Here is an 18,444-nt window from a genome sequence, read left to right on the forward strand (position 1 = left end):
GGTGAGAACTATATCCTATAAGCAATGAGAAGCCAAAGAAAGTCTTTATGAACAGGAAAATCCAAACATCCTTGAAAATAGTAATATCTCCCAACTAATCTTAGGATGGCTCTCACACTATTAAAACAACATAACTCCTTGAAAGGGGCACACTTTTACATATTTGTGTAAAGCCTCAATCCAAAAAGCCCCTTCTGCTTGCTCATTCACAGCTAAGTCTTACCACTCATTAAGGTAACAACAGACTTCTTTGCATAAACCTTCCCTAACACAACACACACACACACACACACACACACACACACACACACCTACCTCATCAATTCACCTGGAAGTATTATAATTCTGTGGGGCAACTATTTATGTTTCAGTCTAACTCCCTTATTGAACTCCCTGAAATTAAAAACCTTATCTTATGTTTTTCTCCAGTGCCTATCACTATGCATGGCATACAGTAAGCACTCAAATATCTGCTGATTCATTCCATTTCAGAAAAAAAAAGATTGTCCATATGATTATGCAGGTAGATGCCTAGTTTAATAAACTGTAAGAGACGTCGTATTTACACATTATATTCAAGTTCTATTATAATAGAAGTCAACCTCTAGACTATTAAAAAATGTAAGGCAAATGTTTAATGTTTGTTCTATTTATAAGCAGTTGCAAATCAAGGAAGAAGGCAGGTACAAATGATAATACATTTCCAGAGGCACAAAGGTGGCACCTTATAGAATAATGATGCTTGGCTTTCTACCTGAATAATATGACTTTAAAACATAACTTAAACTTTTTAATGTTAGTATAATGACATCTACATATTTTATAAAAATGAGTTAATTATTAAGAGTAAAATAGTAGGTACTTTATCACCTTAAAATGAAAATAAATTATGAAAATATTTTGAATGCTCTGAATAAAATGTACTTTGTATTATGGTTACCAGCATCTACTAGCAAATTCTAGTACTCTGAGTCCTATCAGCCAAAAAAGGCTCAAATCTCCATAAAAGAAGTTACTTTAACATTTTATATTCCCATAGTTTCTATATATGTAACTTCCCCAAAGATAATAATTTTGCTAAATATTAACTGAACAGAAACTGAATACTTATACAACAACTTCATTCAAAAGATTTTTATTATGCCCATATTCATATGGGCCAGAGAAATCAATTTAACATGCAAAATGATTACTATGTTACCTTGTATTTAAACAAGTGTTTATTTGTCAAAAATCCCTAATTATTAAAGGGAGATCAAAAGAGTGGAGAAAAGGGATGGGTGAGTGGGGGAGAAAAAATAGAGGGAAAGGAGAAATATGAGGAATGATACTGGCTAAATTATATTCTTATATTATGTGCACGTATGTATATTTAATAATGAACCCCACCATTGTGTATAATTATAATGTACCAAAAAAAATATGGAGAAAAATCCTTGATTACTAGATAAACCCAGTATTCAGCGAGTGCCTATTACTTGCTTAGAAATATATGAAAATGGAAGTATATAAGTGACTAGTAGAAAAATAAATGCAGAAACCACAACATTTGGCATTTGTGGCTTTTTTTTTTTTTTACCTTATTTGGCGATTTCAAAGGTGAGATGGCTATTTTATTTGGTGTCTGTGTTGTAGAATTTAAAGTTGATCCAATAACACCATTTTCTGATATTGTTATGGTCTTTGATGGAGTTCCAGGAGTAGACTGTGAAAGAACCCTACCTGCAAATGAGAGGCAGCACATCAGTTTGACTTTTTTCAATAATAGTATATAAATTTATGTGATGATCTATATCCACAAGGACTTCAGTATATGTTCACTATTTCATATGAATTACCATATGAACCTGAACACTGAACTAAATCCCTAATGCACTGTGGTGACCCTAGACAAAAACAAACATTCTTAGTAATACTTAGTATCAACTTACATAAATCTATAAAAACAATTCCACTTATATTCTCATCAATTTTGTCAAACTTATAGCCATCAGAAAGTAAGCTCAGGACAATTAAGCAATGTGCCCTGTGAAACGCAGCTTCTAAAAGTCAGGACTTAATCCCAAGTCTTAAAACTTCAAACTCTGAATTCCACTATCTCCAATAGCTATCTTCCTATTGGAACTTAAATCATGAGTGTATGATTTAAATCCACACTTCAGAAACAATTATTAGTCAGACTAACTTGAACACTTTCAGGTTGAACACTGTCTGATTTCAGACTGCCAAAAGGGACTAAAAAGTTTCTCCTAGCTACCCTTGCCAGATTTCATACTATGGCTTAGGGATTGGTAGTTATATTGGAATAAAATGAAATATCAGGGAATTTTTATTCTAGGCAAGAAACTAATTCAAAGACATAATCATCAAACATACAGAAACAGAAAAAAAATTCAGCTCAACATTAAGAACTTCAAATTTCCAATTACAATGACAAATAAACTCAGAACAATTAAGTAATATGCTCTGTGTAACACAGCTTGCTTTAATATAATGTGTCTCAACACAGATGAATTCCAAGCAGATGACCAATCAAATCTACTGGCTAAAGTGGGAAGTTAAGCATCTAAGAAGTATGTTGTGAAGGTAGATAACTAAGTAATCTCTAAATTCCCCTCCAACCTTTAGATGTTATGATTGAACTTTTAGGTACAGCTAAAGATGAAGGAAAAAGGAAGGGAGAGAGAAAAGGAAAAAGAAAGAGGCTTTCTCTTTAAACAAAATAGAGGACTGATACATAACAGCTTCTGAGTTGATTTTCCTATTAAAATGCTAACATATACATTTTTTCTTTTAAAGTGAATCAAGTTTTATTATCATTTATGAAGTTTAAAATATTTTAAATATAATTTTCAAAACTTTTTGCAATAATTTATTGATGTTCCCTAATAAATTTCAGTTGAATGGTCTGTTGGAGATACATATAGATACACACACACACACACACACACACACACACACACACACACGTATTTTGGGTGCAGGGTTACCGTAATTGAACACGAAGGCACTCTACTATTGAGCTATACCTCCAGCCCTTTTAATTTTTGAGACAGGGTCTCACTAAGTTCTTCAGGCTGGCTTCAAACTTGAAATCCTCTGTCTCAGCCTCCTGAGTCACTAGTATATAGATAATGTGCTACTGCATCAGGAGTATATTGCTTTTTTTTTTAACCTGAATTACATCTTTATAAACCAAATGAATCTACATTAAATATTTTAAGAAAGTCAGCCTGAAGTTTGAGTCTGGCCTAAAGTAACACATTTGTCTTTCCAAAGTTATTACCTGTAGGCTAAGCCTGAATCCTCAACAACCATCATTAAAAAATTATTGTACCAATAAAGACAGTTTCATAAAATGCTCATTGTTTAAATATCACTTTAATTTCAAATTTGTCAGGCATTACATACCTTTCAGAAAATATTCTCATAGAAAATCCTTCCTGAGTATAATACCAAAAATAGACCACATGAAGTAACTCACTTAAAAAACAGGGACAAAAATTTATTTCAAGTAGCAAAGAAAACTAAAACTTCACTTTAAAAAAAAAAATTCAGTGTATAACTACAACTCTTATGATGAACAAAACAAATAAGCTGTTGATTTAGGAAGAGAAGTCTTTCTCTTTCTTTTATTTTTGATATCAGAGACTGAACCCAGGAGTACTTAACCACTGAGCCACATCCCCAAGTTTTTTCTTTTTAATTAGTTATACACCTTTTTAGTTTTTGAGGCAGAGTCTCACTAAGTTGCTTAGGGATTCTCTTAAGTTTCTGAGAATGACCTTGAACTTATGATCCTCCTGTCTCAGCATCCTGAGTCACTGTGATTACAGGCATGTGCCTGGCAAGAGAAGTCTCTTCTGAAAATTTGTATGACAACACAATGACAAATTCAGTTACACAGATATAACATGATCCCAAAGAAGGTAATTTCCACTAAATATTTTAAGATTTCATCAAATTTCCTTAAGAACCTTTACATCCTTTAAAATTCCAGCATTTCTGATTATCTGATTTCTAAATCCCTATTTATCCTTAACTCTGAAGACATATTCAAGCAAGTATCCAAGTTACAATTTCATCTTGAAATCAATTTAGAAGACCTTTATCTTCTACTGTCAGGTGATCTCCAAGAATCAAAAGAAACAACTCCAAAAGGCCTCGGATGAAATAGGCTGGGATAGGCATATTTGAACAAGGACAAATTCTACATGAGATTAATTCACTAGTGAATATCTTAACATTGTAATGAAGTTTGCTATCATGAAGCAACCCAGGACCTTGTGAGCTCTGATAATGCAGAAGTCTGTATTTCATTTAACCATCTCCAAAGTTCTGTATGGTGATTGGTATTTACATTTTACAGAAATAAGATGAAAAAACAACATACTTATCCAAGATCACAGAGAAAATTAACAGAAGAGCCAAGAAGAAAACCCAAGTCTTCAAACAGTTCTTACCATATCTCTATACTGCCTCCATGATATTGAATAATACACATTCACTGAACTACATCTAATTGCCAGAAAGTGTACTAGGTACTGGGGAGACAGGGAGGGAGAAGGAGCAGGAAAGAAACACAAATTAGAAATGATCATCAATATAGTATGTGTGCACAGTACGACATTACTCTGCCTTAAAAAGGAAGGAAATTCTCTGACAACATACTATGGTATGGATGCACTTAATGAGTATTATAGTGAGTAAAATAAGCCAGTCATAAGAAACAAATATTATGATTCTGTTTGTATCAGGTACATAGAGCAATTAAAACCGTAAAGACAGAAAGTAGTAGGGAGTTGTCAGAGGCTGAAGAGAGGAAGGAAGAGAGAATTACCGTTTAATGAATATAGTATTTCAGTTTTGCAAGATAAAAAAGTTCTAGAAATGCATGGGAATGACAGTTTTACAATAATGTGAATATACTTAATGCCAATGAACTAGACACTTATAGTACATTTTTTAAAGTTCTGAAACGCTTTATCACTGAGCTATACCCCCAACCCCTTTATATTTATTTATTTATTTTATTTTGAGACAAGGTCTTACTAAGCTGCTGAGGCTGGCCTGGAACTTGAGATTCTCCTATCTCAACCTCCCACGTAGCTTGGATTACAGGCATATGCCACCATGTCTGGCTTAAATTTTTTAAAAAATAAGTTCACATAAAAAAAGGAACTAGACGGCAAACAAAAAACTACAATCAACAAAAATCGTAAGTGGGGCTGGGATTGTGGCTCAGTGGTAGAGCCACAACTTAGCACTCACAAGGCACTGGGTTCAATTCCTGGCATACACACACAAATAAAGATACGGAAAAAAATGAAAAAAAGAAAAATCATAAATGCTACATGGAAACAAATAAGAAAGCCAAGTATTGTAATATAGTGTGACTAAAAGAACAAATTAAAAGCAAGTGTGATAAGTATTTGATAGGTAACACCAGGTTTTAAGGGGATACGTAAGATGGCTAGAGGAAGAATAACTGATCAACCTAGGTGTCCTTCAATAGATGAATGGATTAAAAAATATGTTATATATTGCTCAGCCATAAAGAAGAATAAAGTATGGCATTTGCTGGTATATGGATGGAACTGGAAACTACCATGCTAAGTGAAATAAAACAATCCCAAAACCAAAGTCCAAATGTTCTCTCTGATAGGCAGATGATAACATGACAAAAGGGGGTGGGGAGATAGAAGTTCACTGGATTAAACAAAGGGGAATGAAGAGAAGGGAGGGGCAATGAGAATAGGAAAGACAAGTAGAATGAATCGGACACAACTTTCCTTTTTTCATATATGATAACATGACCAGGGTAATTGCACATCATGTACAACCACAAGAATGGGAAGTTACGCTCCATATATGTATAATATGTGAAAATGCACTGTACTATCAAGTATATCTAAAAAGAATTTTAAAAAGAGAGAAAGATAAGAGTAATTAACTAAACCCAGGAATCAGACACTTTCTAATGCAAAAAACAAAATGGATAAATTAGCCAAAGGAAGAGCAAAGAAAGGTGTTCCATGTAAAAGGAACTGGGAGCACCAAGATCCTTAGTCCGGATAGAATATGATCATTTGGTGATCTCTCAAAATAGATAAATCAGTAGGCTTGAAGCTAATAAGATGAAAAGCACACATTAGATCAAAAATGTTTTTAATGCTAAGAAAGCACTGTCATTTGAACTTAATCCTGATGAATGAAGGTCAAGAAATAAATAAGGACAAGAAAATTTTAAGCAAGGGTATGGCATAAACAGATTTACATTTTAGAAAACTCATTGTATACAAATACGTTTACCTTGATTAAAAGACAGAAAAGAGAAGCAACTTAAATAAGCTCAAAAATCGTTTAAAAAAACAACCTTAATGTACTATGAAAGAATATTAGTTGAAATACAAAAATGATGAAACCTACAGTTCAATAGAACAGTTACATTGGTGGTTTAAAATTTGGCTTATATGCTTTTGCTTGTTGTGATATGGTGGATTGAACCTACGGGTCCTTTACCACTGAGCTATATCCCCATCCCTTTTTATTTTTCATTTTTGAGGCAGGGCACAGCTAAGCTGCTAAGGCTGGCCTGGAACTTGTGATCTTCCTGTTTCAACCTACAAAGTTGCAGTGTGTGCCATTGCCCAGCCAGCTTCCAGGAATTTTAAAAGGCTACACAAAATCAGTTAAAAGGTGAAATTATTCCCCCAAACTAAACTTTATGACAACAATTCTAGTGAAATTTAACAAAATTCTATCTCTGTACTAATTTTAGTGGTACTATGGTCTGTCTGCAATTAAAAGGTTTAGTTATGTCTGCAATACATCATAAATGACCCAAAAATGGACATTCAAGATAGTCCATGATAGTAGTCAGGGTGAACTCTTGATTTAGCCAAAAATTCATTCAGACACTCTGAAAACACTACAAATGTTGACATATAATCCCCCCACACAATAAAAATTTGAAGTGACTCTCAAACTCAAAATAGTTATGAGCCAGGCACAATGATATATACCTGTAATCCCAGACACTAGGGAGGCCGAGGCAGGAGGATTGTAAATTCAGCCTCAGCAATTTAGCGGAGTTCTTAGAAACTTAATAAGAATCCGTCTCAAAATAAAAATTAAAAAGGGCTGAGGACATAGTTCAGTGGCCAAGTGCCTCCAGGTTCAATCCCCAGCACCCAAAATGGGACACAGGGGAAAAGAACATTAAAGAACACTGCATGCAACAGTCCTTTTGTTTAACTCATTCAACCTATGCAAAACCTCCTAGGGGATTAGTGGCCATTTTTCATCAATACTTTTAAGTCTTACTTACTTTAAGCCAATTATACCCTACTTCCTGAACCAGCCCCAAATCCAATTTCTTTCCAATCTTGCCTCTGGGGCCATATTTCACACCTACTCTAGCCCTCATGACATCAGCCAGCCTCCTATACCCTCACGAATCTCTACTGATAGCTAACAGAAAAATACTCACTGAAATTACCCTTATACTATCATCTTTCCATCCCCTTTCATACTCACTAAAGAAGTGTAGGGAGAAGCCTCCCTACATACAATTCAAATCCAGAAAAATGACAAATTACTACCACTGACTTCAGAGTTGCTTATTGCTATATCTTTAAATTTACTAAAAACTATAATAAGTGGTTTAAGGTGGATTTTTTTTGTTGTTTTGTTTTAGCTTCCCCCCGCCCCTTTTTGGTTCTTAGTCCCTATAGCAAGTGGTTTAAATATTTATACTAGGATTAGTTAACAGTTAAAGTACCATCTTCAAGAATACACATGTCAAAGAATGGGTAATTAGCACTTGAAAGTCTTTAAGTCAAAAGGCTACTATTCAGGTGTTACACTTTTTCATTAAAAAAAAAAAAAAAGCAAGAGTAATGTTAGTATAACTCTGAATTAAAGACCAATCCCTCACCATGGTTGTGTGATTCTTTCTAGAAGAACCACCGAGATGCTTGCACAGCAGAATGAGAGTTGGCCTAACCAAGCCATTATAGAAAGACAGGTAAAACACAATTAATGGTGTCCGCAAGGGAGTTATAATGATGAGTCATGAACTCCATGTTGAGTAAAGAAGAATTTAAGGACAGAAAATGTGATTATTAAAGAGAAAAATGGAAGAATCAAGAGATCCGAGATTTCCAAGTCAAAAATAGCTGGTTTGGGAGTACAAAGGCAGGTAGGCTAAAGAAAAGACAAATGGAACACCTGAAGTCCAAATTTCTGAAGTGGTTCAGTTACTGGTGATAAGAAAATTTTAAGTACATAATAAAGGATAACTGGGTAACATTAAGGAATATGCTGATAAAAGTAATATAGCTAAAATTCTGTTATCACTGAAGTAATTACTACCACTCTGATAATTTTCTTTTCAAAGAAAACTGCATATAGAGAATATTAAAAAGCAAAAACCAAAAAAAAAAATTAAAGCTGAAATCATGAAATACTATTTCTAATATGCACTAAATGAAATCTACTTGACTTAGTACATGTGCACTATAGACAAACTTAGTTCAGATTCCAGCTCAGCCATTTACTAGCTGAGTGCCTCCATTGCCACACAGGAAACGTCCATCATAGGTTTGGCAGAAAACTACCTAAGTCACTAGATGTAAAAAGCTAAGAATGGCAAATACTAAATACTACATAAATGTTAGCTTGTATTTCTAGAGTTTAAGACTTTGTTATTTTCATGGTAAATTTCTAAACACAAAAGAGACTAAAATGATGGACTGATTTGCAGATAAGGCATTTTGCTTGAAGCACTCACTTAATAACATTTCCTATCAAAGCAGGTTGGTTTATAATAAGCTATACTATTGCATAAAACATTTTAAGGTGGCAGATCAGTCTTCTTTAAATCTAAAAGAAAGGTAAATATACAACTTAATAAACTGTAAAGATATATAACCTGCAATGACTGATGGTGATACTTGAGTTGTCTGTCCTGTAACTGCTTTACTATTAATTGGTTTTGCAAAGATCAGCTTCGTGATTACTGGACCACAGGTTGGTGTTCGAGGCTTCTTAGCAATCTGAAACATACAAATAACTATGAAGACCATTTATTTCTATAAAACACCTATTCAATCAAATTAGACAAAAGATATGTATACAGTAGTAGCACATGTGAAGCTAGCCCATTTAACAAATTTTATTTATGTAATGTTAAAAACATTTAAAATGCAGCCATTCACCAAAATATTAATATAATCCCATCCACAAGTCCATATATAATGCTTTTGCGTTTTATTATAAATCTTTATATTAATCTCTTAGTGTATGATGAAAAGCAAATTAATTTTGCAAATTAATGTTTAACAACAGTAATGTTTAATGTTTAACATTATGCACAGAAATATTCTTTTTCAAATTAAATTATTCAATAGTAATAAGATGGAATAGAATAAGTTAAGAAAGTATAGTGCAAATGATGAAGCCAAGAATATATATAATTACACTGGCCCCGGATGCAAAATATAAAAACATTAAAGACAATCTTATGATTAGCTTTTCAACATTAGATCTATATATCAGTAGATAAAGAGAGAACTGACAAATGAAAGTCCTAGGATACACAAAGAGACAAGTTTGGTAGAACAAAGACCATTATAAAGAAAAAGGCTGTGAAATACTGTTTACTGTAACTAAAATTCCTTGAAGGGTGGGTCTTTTATTCATTTTAATCTGAAGTTACATACTGGATTGCTGACTTGGAATGAAAATTCTCCACAAATCAAGGAAGGTAGAGGTAATCAATGTTTTATACTGAAATCATTACCATATACAAAGACATAATGTCTTCTAAAGATACAGAAGCATAAATTTACCTATGATTGAAAATAACTATAGAACTTTAGTGCATGAAGGACATTAAATATTAACTTTATCTTTTGGCAAGTAAGAACATTGAGGCCCTGAAAATACTATTTTTTATTGGAAATGATGACTCAAATGAATAAACACAACCAACATGCATGGCAGAAATAGACCAGAAATTGTAAACAGATCACAGAACTAGATAAATATGAGTTCTCTGTGCTCAAATTATAAATTAAATAACACCTTATCTGACACTCAGAATAAATTACTTTACACTTAGAACATATTACTGACGCATAAAATGTATGTGAAATATAAATCACTTTTTAAAAAAGAAAATTCATTAATGTTAAAAAATACTCAGCTTGAAAAACTATGACACACCCAAATAAATTCATAATTGTACTTTAGAAAGTTGATGCAATATAGACATAAGGTAGAAATATTTCCCAAGTGTTTATAGACTGAAAACTCAAAATCAGAATTTCTTCTGTATACATGGTATTAATGATCTTGAGAAGTAGATGTTGATGTTCTTAGACATACATACCTAGCAATAAATAACCTTATCTATAAAACCCAAAAGTTTAAAATATTTCTCCCTTTTTTATCTGAGTTTCATAATCAAATGACTGTAAGAATACTTACCAAGAAGGAAAACATATACACAATATAATAAAAAGTACACCTAATTCTTCAAATGAACAATCTTTCTCACTCATGTGGTTGTATTTCTTTAGTAAAATACTGCTGAAAATATCAACTCCAGTTCTGTTAAGGAACCATAATTTTGTGTATTATGAATTCTAGCTACCCTAGAACAGAATTTCTTCACTAACAAAATATATGATTTTTTTTTTTTTTTTTTTGGTGGTGGTGGTATTGAGGATTGAACCAGAGGCACTTTATCACTGAGCTATATCCCATCACCAAGACCACCGTTTTGTCCTTAATTTAAAATAGGGTCTCCCTGTTATTGCTTAGAGCCTCACTTAATTGTTGAGGGTTGCCTTTAACTTGCAATCCTCCTGCCTCAGGCCCCCAAGTCACTGGGATTTTAGATGTGAGCCACTGCACCCAGCTAGGATCAGTTTTTAACAAGTGTACCTGGATTAGCAGATTAAGACAAAAATGAAAAAGAAAAAAAAAAGAATGAAAGAAAATTGGGAAATAAGGTAGTCAGACCATCAAATAATCCATACAAGTAATTTTTGGCAGTGTGTTTGGCATTATTTAGGAGATAATAGTTACAGATTGCTAGCTAGTTACTACTTTTATATCCTATGAACACAAAACAGGGAAAGTGTAAATATCTGTAACTGAGCATGACTACACCTCTCTTACTACATCTGACCTCAACTGATACTTCTTTCCTTCACTTTTGGAGATGGAACTCTTTCTTCAACTCTTACCTGCTATCCATACCCTAATAGTTTCAATACTCATTAAACTTAAGACAACACTGAGGACTGCCAGGGGGAAAAACAGAGAATCATATTTTATTTATATATATATATATATTTTTTGAAGTATAAACCCCAATATTCTGGTGTCTAAAGCAGAAAAACATAGATTTGTAGTTTTTGGGGTTTTTTTCAAAGTGCTTCAGAGTTTTGTAGGTTATTTCTGAGTTGGAAATATTTAAGTTGCCTAAAAGTAACTGGGTAAACATAACAACATTCTAAATAAATTTCTTCTGTTTTCTGTTATTTTTTCAATTTTATTATTATATTTTAAACTTAAGTTCTTTTTAAAATAAATAGAATTGGGTTCTATAAAAGCAACAACAATAAAATAAGTTACAAAAAATATTTTTATTGTCAGGACTTAGTAAATTATAGTAGAAAACTAGAGGATACAGTATACCAGTTTTTGAATGATATGTATAAACTTCTCTCATAAGTGAAAAAAAATGGCATTCTGATTTATGTCATCAGTTTCTTGTAAACATTATAATGAGGATCAACACTGCTAAAAGTCTAAAACAGATAAAATAAGTTTTAAAACTGAAGACAAGAAGCTTGATGGTGATAAGGTATCTCATCCAAGAGATCCTTGGCAAAAACAAGAAGTAAAAAGAAGTCAAAGATAAGTGAGATGACAATGAACAAGAAGTTTAAAAAAAAATATGTTTAACAGTGGCAGAAAGGAAATGGGCAATTACAAAGTTTGAGACGTCTTACAACATTCTTAAAAGCAAAGTCCGTTAAATGCACGTTTCTAATTCTTTGCTAACACAATAACTAAAACATTACTTCTAAATATCATTTGAGAGTCTAGAAAGAGCAAGTTCTCACAAACCTTCCTATTTCCTCATACACTTTCTTTACTACTTAAACTCATGCCTTCTCCTTTTCTCTAAAAGGCAATTCTTTCAAATAGGGAAATATTTCTAGTCACAGATGGATCATTTTTTAAGAGTAGTAGTGGCCTTTTGGGGCATAAAAAACTGAAAACTATTAATATATGTTCTATAACCTGAAAACTATTAATGTATGTTATTTAGGGTCCTAATCATACTAGGTACTATGTTGAAGAATCCTCAATGTTTTGAGAACCATAGAGTCCTATGTGATTCTTTATAATCAATAGCCATCTTAAGCTAAAATGAAAAACTAGAAAAGTAATCGACCTAAAATTCTACAGCTGGTAGGTAACAAAGGGCAACTCAAACCCAGTTGTTCCAACTCTAAAGCCTATGTCATCCTCCACCACATGCCACTCATTCCCACACTGCAAACATGAATGATGGCGAAGTGTCTCCAAGAAGAGACACTCATTGGCCAGCATACACTACTACTGGCTACCACTACTGGGTTTCTCGGAGCAATAAACTATTTCTAGCCTTTGACAATCTGTTAACCCAAAAACAATTTTGACAGAATGATTTTTTGATAGCCCTGCAGCAAGTCCAGTGTCTTTAAACCAGCAAAACATCCTTGTAACCAAACTACCACTAAAAATAAAATATATTTTCAAATGAATAAATGGCTATAAATATACTAATTTGAAATTTAGCCAAAAATTTAGTTTGTTCTAAGTTTTCTGGAAATTTTTTCCTAAGCATTAGACATATCAAATGTAAAAACAAAAATTCACACAATTACTTAAAGCAATAATCAAAAGAATTCAGTAATAGCTTTGCAATTAATAACCCTACAAAAACACAACTATGAATCAGTTTAACTTTTTTAACATGCATTTTAATTAATACGCCCCCTTTTTTTTTTTTTTTTTTTTTTTTTACCTGTACTGTTTTTAACTGTTGGGTCTGTAACACAGAGGGCTGAGTTGTAGTATTAATCAGTTGACTTCCTGGGGTCAATGCTGAGACACCAATGACAGGTTTCACCTCTGGCCTCCCTCCAATGGTAACTACTTTAATTTGCTGCGGAGGTAACTTAGCATCTCCTGACTGGGCCTGAGTTGTAACTTTCTGAGCTTGGGGTAGTTGACTATGGGGTAGAGCTAAAACAATTGGTGAACCAGACTTGCCCAAAGTTGTTAAAATTAACTTCTGTCCATCTGGTTTAAGGGTCTGATTGCCAAGTTTAAGATCAGATGTCTGTTTGTTTAAAATAATCTGATTGGCTGATATAGTCACAGGAGTCTGAGCACCAAGTTTTTGAAGGCCACTTGGAAAAGCTGGTTTCACTGTGGTATTAGAATCTGCTTTAGTAATTGTGGTATTCACTGCAACTTGGTTAGTGTGGTTACTGTACACTGTGATTGGTTCCGAGGAAATGGGCGTGGCTGTAGAGTCACCAGTAGAATTTATGTTGACAATTTCTTCCAGTTCTGTCTCCATGGGAATTGGGGATGAAACAATAACAGCCTCAATACTATCATCATCCACTAAAGTTATACCAGTGTCCATTATCTCCTCTGGAAGCAAACTATTCACCTCAGCTGGCACCACCTCCATGATCGTTCTCCTGCTAGAAAGGTGATCAGGTGCTGTAATAAAAGTTGAAAAATGATTAACTTACTAAGTTTCTAAACAGACTTAAGGAAAAATATTCAAGAAAAATGCAAATAACAAACCAACCATTTTTAAAATTGATATAAAATTAAACGAAGAATATTCCTGAAACTTATTTGGATTAAATCATTTTAACACATCCTTAGCCTTCAAGAATCTAAAATATAAACTGCATGGAGTGCAGACCTAGAAGTAAACATTCTTACTCACCATGTGTCAATGCAAAAGTAATCATGTATTCAGGCAACAAGTAACAATCACACCAAATACCTTCCCAGTGCCCTCTAATAAACTTTTTAATCTCTGACTTGCCTGATCATCTTACTTCTTCCCACTTTCTTTATCGACTCATTGACAGACTTGAAAACTGCTGATTCAGACAGAAATAAGGATGTAAATATTAACAAATAAGAAAATATCTTCAGATTTCCGACTAGGTCCTAGAGTCCCCCCATGAGAATACTATACTGTTTATATAAATCCATTAAATGCCCAAGTTAATGTTAAAGGCATTTCTAGAATAATTCATCTCAGCAAATGTAGATCAAATGGCTTATATGGCCCAAGCCTGGTCAATTAACTTCACACTGTGGAAACTTTTATCTGGAAAGATTTTTAAATCCTCCTCAGCCATTTAAAGTGTCAAATGGGGAAGGAAGTGTTTAAGAAGTACACAGTCAGTCCCCATAGAGGGAAAAAAAAAGGTAATAAATAATAAAGATTTCTGACAAATCAGAACAGTGACACTATAGTCAGAGGTCATGTAAAATTTCCAATCAATAAGTGTGTTCCATTATCTTCATATAGTAAAGATAGCACATCAAGTTTATAAAAGACTAAATAGCAATGCGCTATCTACTCAAAGAACATCCAAGATCCATTAGAGCCTAATAAACAACTCATTCATTTCTTCCCTTTTTAAAAAAAGAAATCTAAAATATAAGACCTATCCCAAGATTAACACATACAAGTCGCACATTTTACTTATTAGCATTGACAAATACTACTACTGCCCAAATAAACCATCAATATTTAGCACTTACTATGTAGAAGTGATGGCATAATTTATCCTGTCCACAACTCTGATATGAGTACCATTATCATCCCCATTTTACAAATGAGAAAACTTGGAAATATTAATTAATCTTCTCAAAGTCACATAGAGCTAATGAAAGGTAGAGTCAGGATACAAACTCAGATTTTTTTTTTCTTTCTTCTTTTTTTTGAATTACAAGGAACTGAACACAGGGATGCTCTACCGCTGAGCTAATTCCCAGTCCTTTTTAAATTTTTTATTTTATTTTTGAGACTGGGTCTCACTAAGGTTTCCAGGCTGGCCTTGAACTTGCAGTCCTCCTGCCTTAGCTTCCTGAGTAGCTGGAATTAATCATGTGCCACCTAGCCTTGCCACACTTATAGATTTACATGATACCAAAGTTAAATTATCCTAAATTTTAAGAGGGAAGGAGGAGGGATGGAAAAAAGGAAATACTAGGGAATGATATTGTTATGCTGTGTGTAAATATGTAACAAATCCCACCGTTATGTACAATTATAATGCACCAATTAAAAAATATGTGAAAAAATTAACTTAAATGTTTACCACTAGTAGTTTAAAATGGAGAAAAAAAAATAAGCCTTCTTTTTTAGAGTCAGTTCCCTATCCTGAAATCCTACGCTATACAACTGCTGCTTTATCCCCACAGACTACTTGTCTTTTTGCTCATACTAAGACTTCATATTGGGGCTGGGGCTGTAGCTCAGTGATAAAGCGCTTGCCTTGCATATGTGACGCACTGGGTTCAATCCTCAGTGCCACATAAAAATAAATAAAGATACTGTGTGTTTATCTACAACTAAATAAATATTTTTTTAAAAAGACTTCATATTCATAGAATCATAAACAGATGTTCCTCAACATCTGAAGGAGTTATGTCACAATATATCTATCCTAACTTGAAAATACATTATAAGTCATGACTTCAGAGTGACTCTGGAGGTTGAGGCAGGAGAATTACAAATTCAAGACCAGCCTCAGCAATTTAACGAGACGCTAAGCAACTCAGTGAGGCCCTGTCTCAAAATAAAAAATAAAACAAGTGGGGATAAAGTTCAATAGTAAAGCACCCCTGGGTTCAAAATACAGTAACAAGAGAAAAAAATACATTTAATACACCTAAACTACTGAATTACACTTGGCAACACAGTACACTGTAGAGAACAGTTATTTTTCCTTTGGATTGTGTGGCTGACAAGGACTACAGATTGCTGTAGCTGCCCGGCATCACAAGAGTATGGTACAATATATCACTAGCCTGAGAAAAGAACAAAATTCATAAAGTAGAAAAATTCTAAGTAGAACTGGTGTTAAGTTGCAAACCCTATTATGTACTTATAACATAAAACAATCATATAATATGAGCTTTTTCTCTCAACATACTTGTGTGTGTGTGTAGTATCAGATATTGAACCCAGGTATATTCTATCACTGAGCTACACTCCCACCATGTTTATTTTTTTATTTTGAGATGCTCTAAATTGCCCAGGCTGGCTTCAAAACTGCAATCCTCCTGTCTCAGCCTCTGGGATTACAGGCGTGTGCCGTCACACACCCAGTTCTAGCTTTTAAAATTTATCTTTTTTTTTCTTTTCTTTTTTTTTTTGTGATGCTGGGGATTGAACCCAGGGCCTTGTGCTTGCGACGCAGGCATTCTACCAAATGAGCTATATCCCCAGCCCTTAAAATTTATCTTAATTGTTATCCTTATTAGTACTGTTTCCTTTCCACTGCTAAATAATATTTTACTGTATAAATATATCCCAATTTGTATATACATTCACCTGAAAATGGGATATTTGAATTGTTTCTGATTTGGAACTATCATGAATAATACTGCTATGAACAGTCAAGTTCAAGTTTTTATAGATATACTTTTTTCTTTTCCTTCTCTTCCCTTTTGCAGCACTGGTGATAGAACCCAGGGCCTTAGGCATGCTATGCAAGCGCCCTACCACTGAGGTTACGTCCCAGAGCTTAATTTCTTTCAAATAAATACTTAGAAGTGGAATTGCTGGGTCAAAGTAAGCTCCTCCACCAGACACAGGGGATCAAATCCAGGGCTTCAGAGATGTTAGGCAAGTGCTCTAACACAGAGCTATACTCCAAGCCCAGTAAATATATATTTTTAAATTGTATTTTACTTTGTATCACTGCCTTATAATTATAAGTAATAGCTAGATTCATTATGCTATATTTGTACAAGCACATAACATAGTTTAGTAGATTTCATTCCCCAGTACTTACCCAGCTGCTCCATATCCTTGTCAACAATTGGTACTATCAGGAGATGGGCACGATCAGGCATACCTGTAATCCTAGCAGCTTACCAGGCTGTGAGGCAGAGGACTGTGAGTTCAAAACAGCCTCAGCAAATTAACAAGGCCCTAAGACCCTAAACAACTCAGTAAGACCCTGTCTCTAAATAAAAAACAAAAAAGGGCTGGGGATGTGGCTCAGTGGTTGGGTGCCCATGGGTTAAAAAAAAAAAAAAAAAACAGGTAATATCAGTTTTTTTGTTGGTCTTATTAATTTTAACCATTCTAATGGTTGTGAAGTGACATTGCAATGTGTTTTTTTTCCTTTCCTTTTTGTTGCACTGGGGATCAAACCTAGGACCTCATGTATGCTAGGCAAGCACTCTACCATAGTTGCATATCCCCAGACCCTCACTGTAATTTTTATTTATAACTTGCAAGTTGACTAATTGGGTTTTTAGTCTTATTGAGTTAGATTAGTTCTTTAAAAATACTGCAAAATCACCAGGCATGGTGGTACACACCTGTAATCCCAATGACTGAGGCAGGACGATAGCCAGCCTCAGCAACTTAGTGAGACCTATCTCAAAAAGTAAAAAGGGCCAGGGATATAGCTCAGTGGAATAGTGTCCTTGGGTTCAATTCCCAGTACAAACACACACACGCTGCATAATCATCAGTCATAATAACATGTAGTTCAAAGGAACCATTAGGGTTTGGAACTCCAAAGTAGTAGTGGCACTTCTTTAAATGAATGTTCATGTTTACATGTGACTCTTCATGATCTGAAGAAACCCTTTCGGCACTTATGGGCATTCACACTACAGGCATATAAAAATATCAACATCAATTACACATTCAGCATTCAGCAGTGAAGTCCTAACAGTGTACAACAAAGGGCTCCAAAAACAATGTCAGGTTAACTTTCTTCCCCTACTACAAACCTTTCCCAAATCCTATCTGTTGAATCTGGATGCTCCACCCAAACCTACCACAGAGATAGGTCTGTATCCATCAGAGCCATGAAAATCTGACTCCTTCCTTTCCTTAAGGTTCTCCCATCATATTTTAGGCACAGAAGTAGAGCCTTTAGTCCTCTTTAAGGATGGGGACACCACAGCCCAATCCCTATTCATCTTTCTCCTTAAAGCACCAGAAGTCAAGGAGTCAGATGAGGGAAAGAAAGATCAAAACACAAGGAGACAGTGACTCCACACTAGTAAGCAAAACTTTGCATTTCTTTTGAGTTTCAAGCATTCACCCCTGGAGCTCAATCAAATTTCTAAGAATTTCAATCCATA

General features: G+C 34.0%; 1 protein-coding gene across 4 annotated transcripts in view; it reads right to left on the reverse strand.

Moving 5' to 3' along the window:
- The window catches only part of Lin54 (lin-54 DREAM MuvB core complex component), a 73,890-nt gene that overhangs the window by 42,358 nt on the left and 13,088 nt on the right, over nucleotides 1-18,444 (reverse strand). For 3 of the 4 annotated variants that reach the window (XM_076863872.2, XM_076863873.2, XM_076863875.2), the window contains exons 2-4: nucleotides 13,094-13,803; nucleotides 8,936-9,059; nucleotides 1,580-1,722 (exon numbers count right to left, since the gene is read on the reverse strand). In XM_076863872.2, coding sequence (XP_076719987.2) covers nucleotides 1,580-1,722; nucleotides 8,936-9,059; nucleotides 13,094-13,771 — 945 coding nt within the window. In that variant the 5' untranslated portion in view covers nucleotides 13,772-13,803. The remainder of the gene's footprint in view (nucleotides 1-1,579; nucleotides 1,723-8,935; nucleotides 9,060-13,093; nucleotides 13,804-18,444) is intronic. The other variant, XM_076863876.2, reaches the window with a different exon arrangement.

The sequence above is a fragment of the Callospermophilus lateralis genome, chromosome 8, assembly GCF_048772815.1.
Source record: "Callospermophilus lateralis isolate mCalLat2 chromosome 8, mCalLat2.hap1, whole genome shotgun sequence".
In the NCBI taxonomy this organism is placed as follows: domain Eukaryota; kingdom Metazoa; phylum Chordata; class Mammalia; order Rodentia; family Sciuridae; genus Callospermophilus; species Callospermophilus lateralis.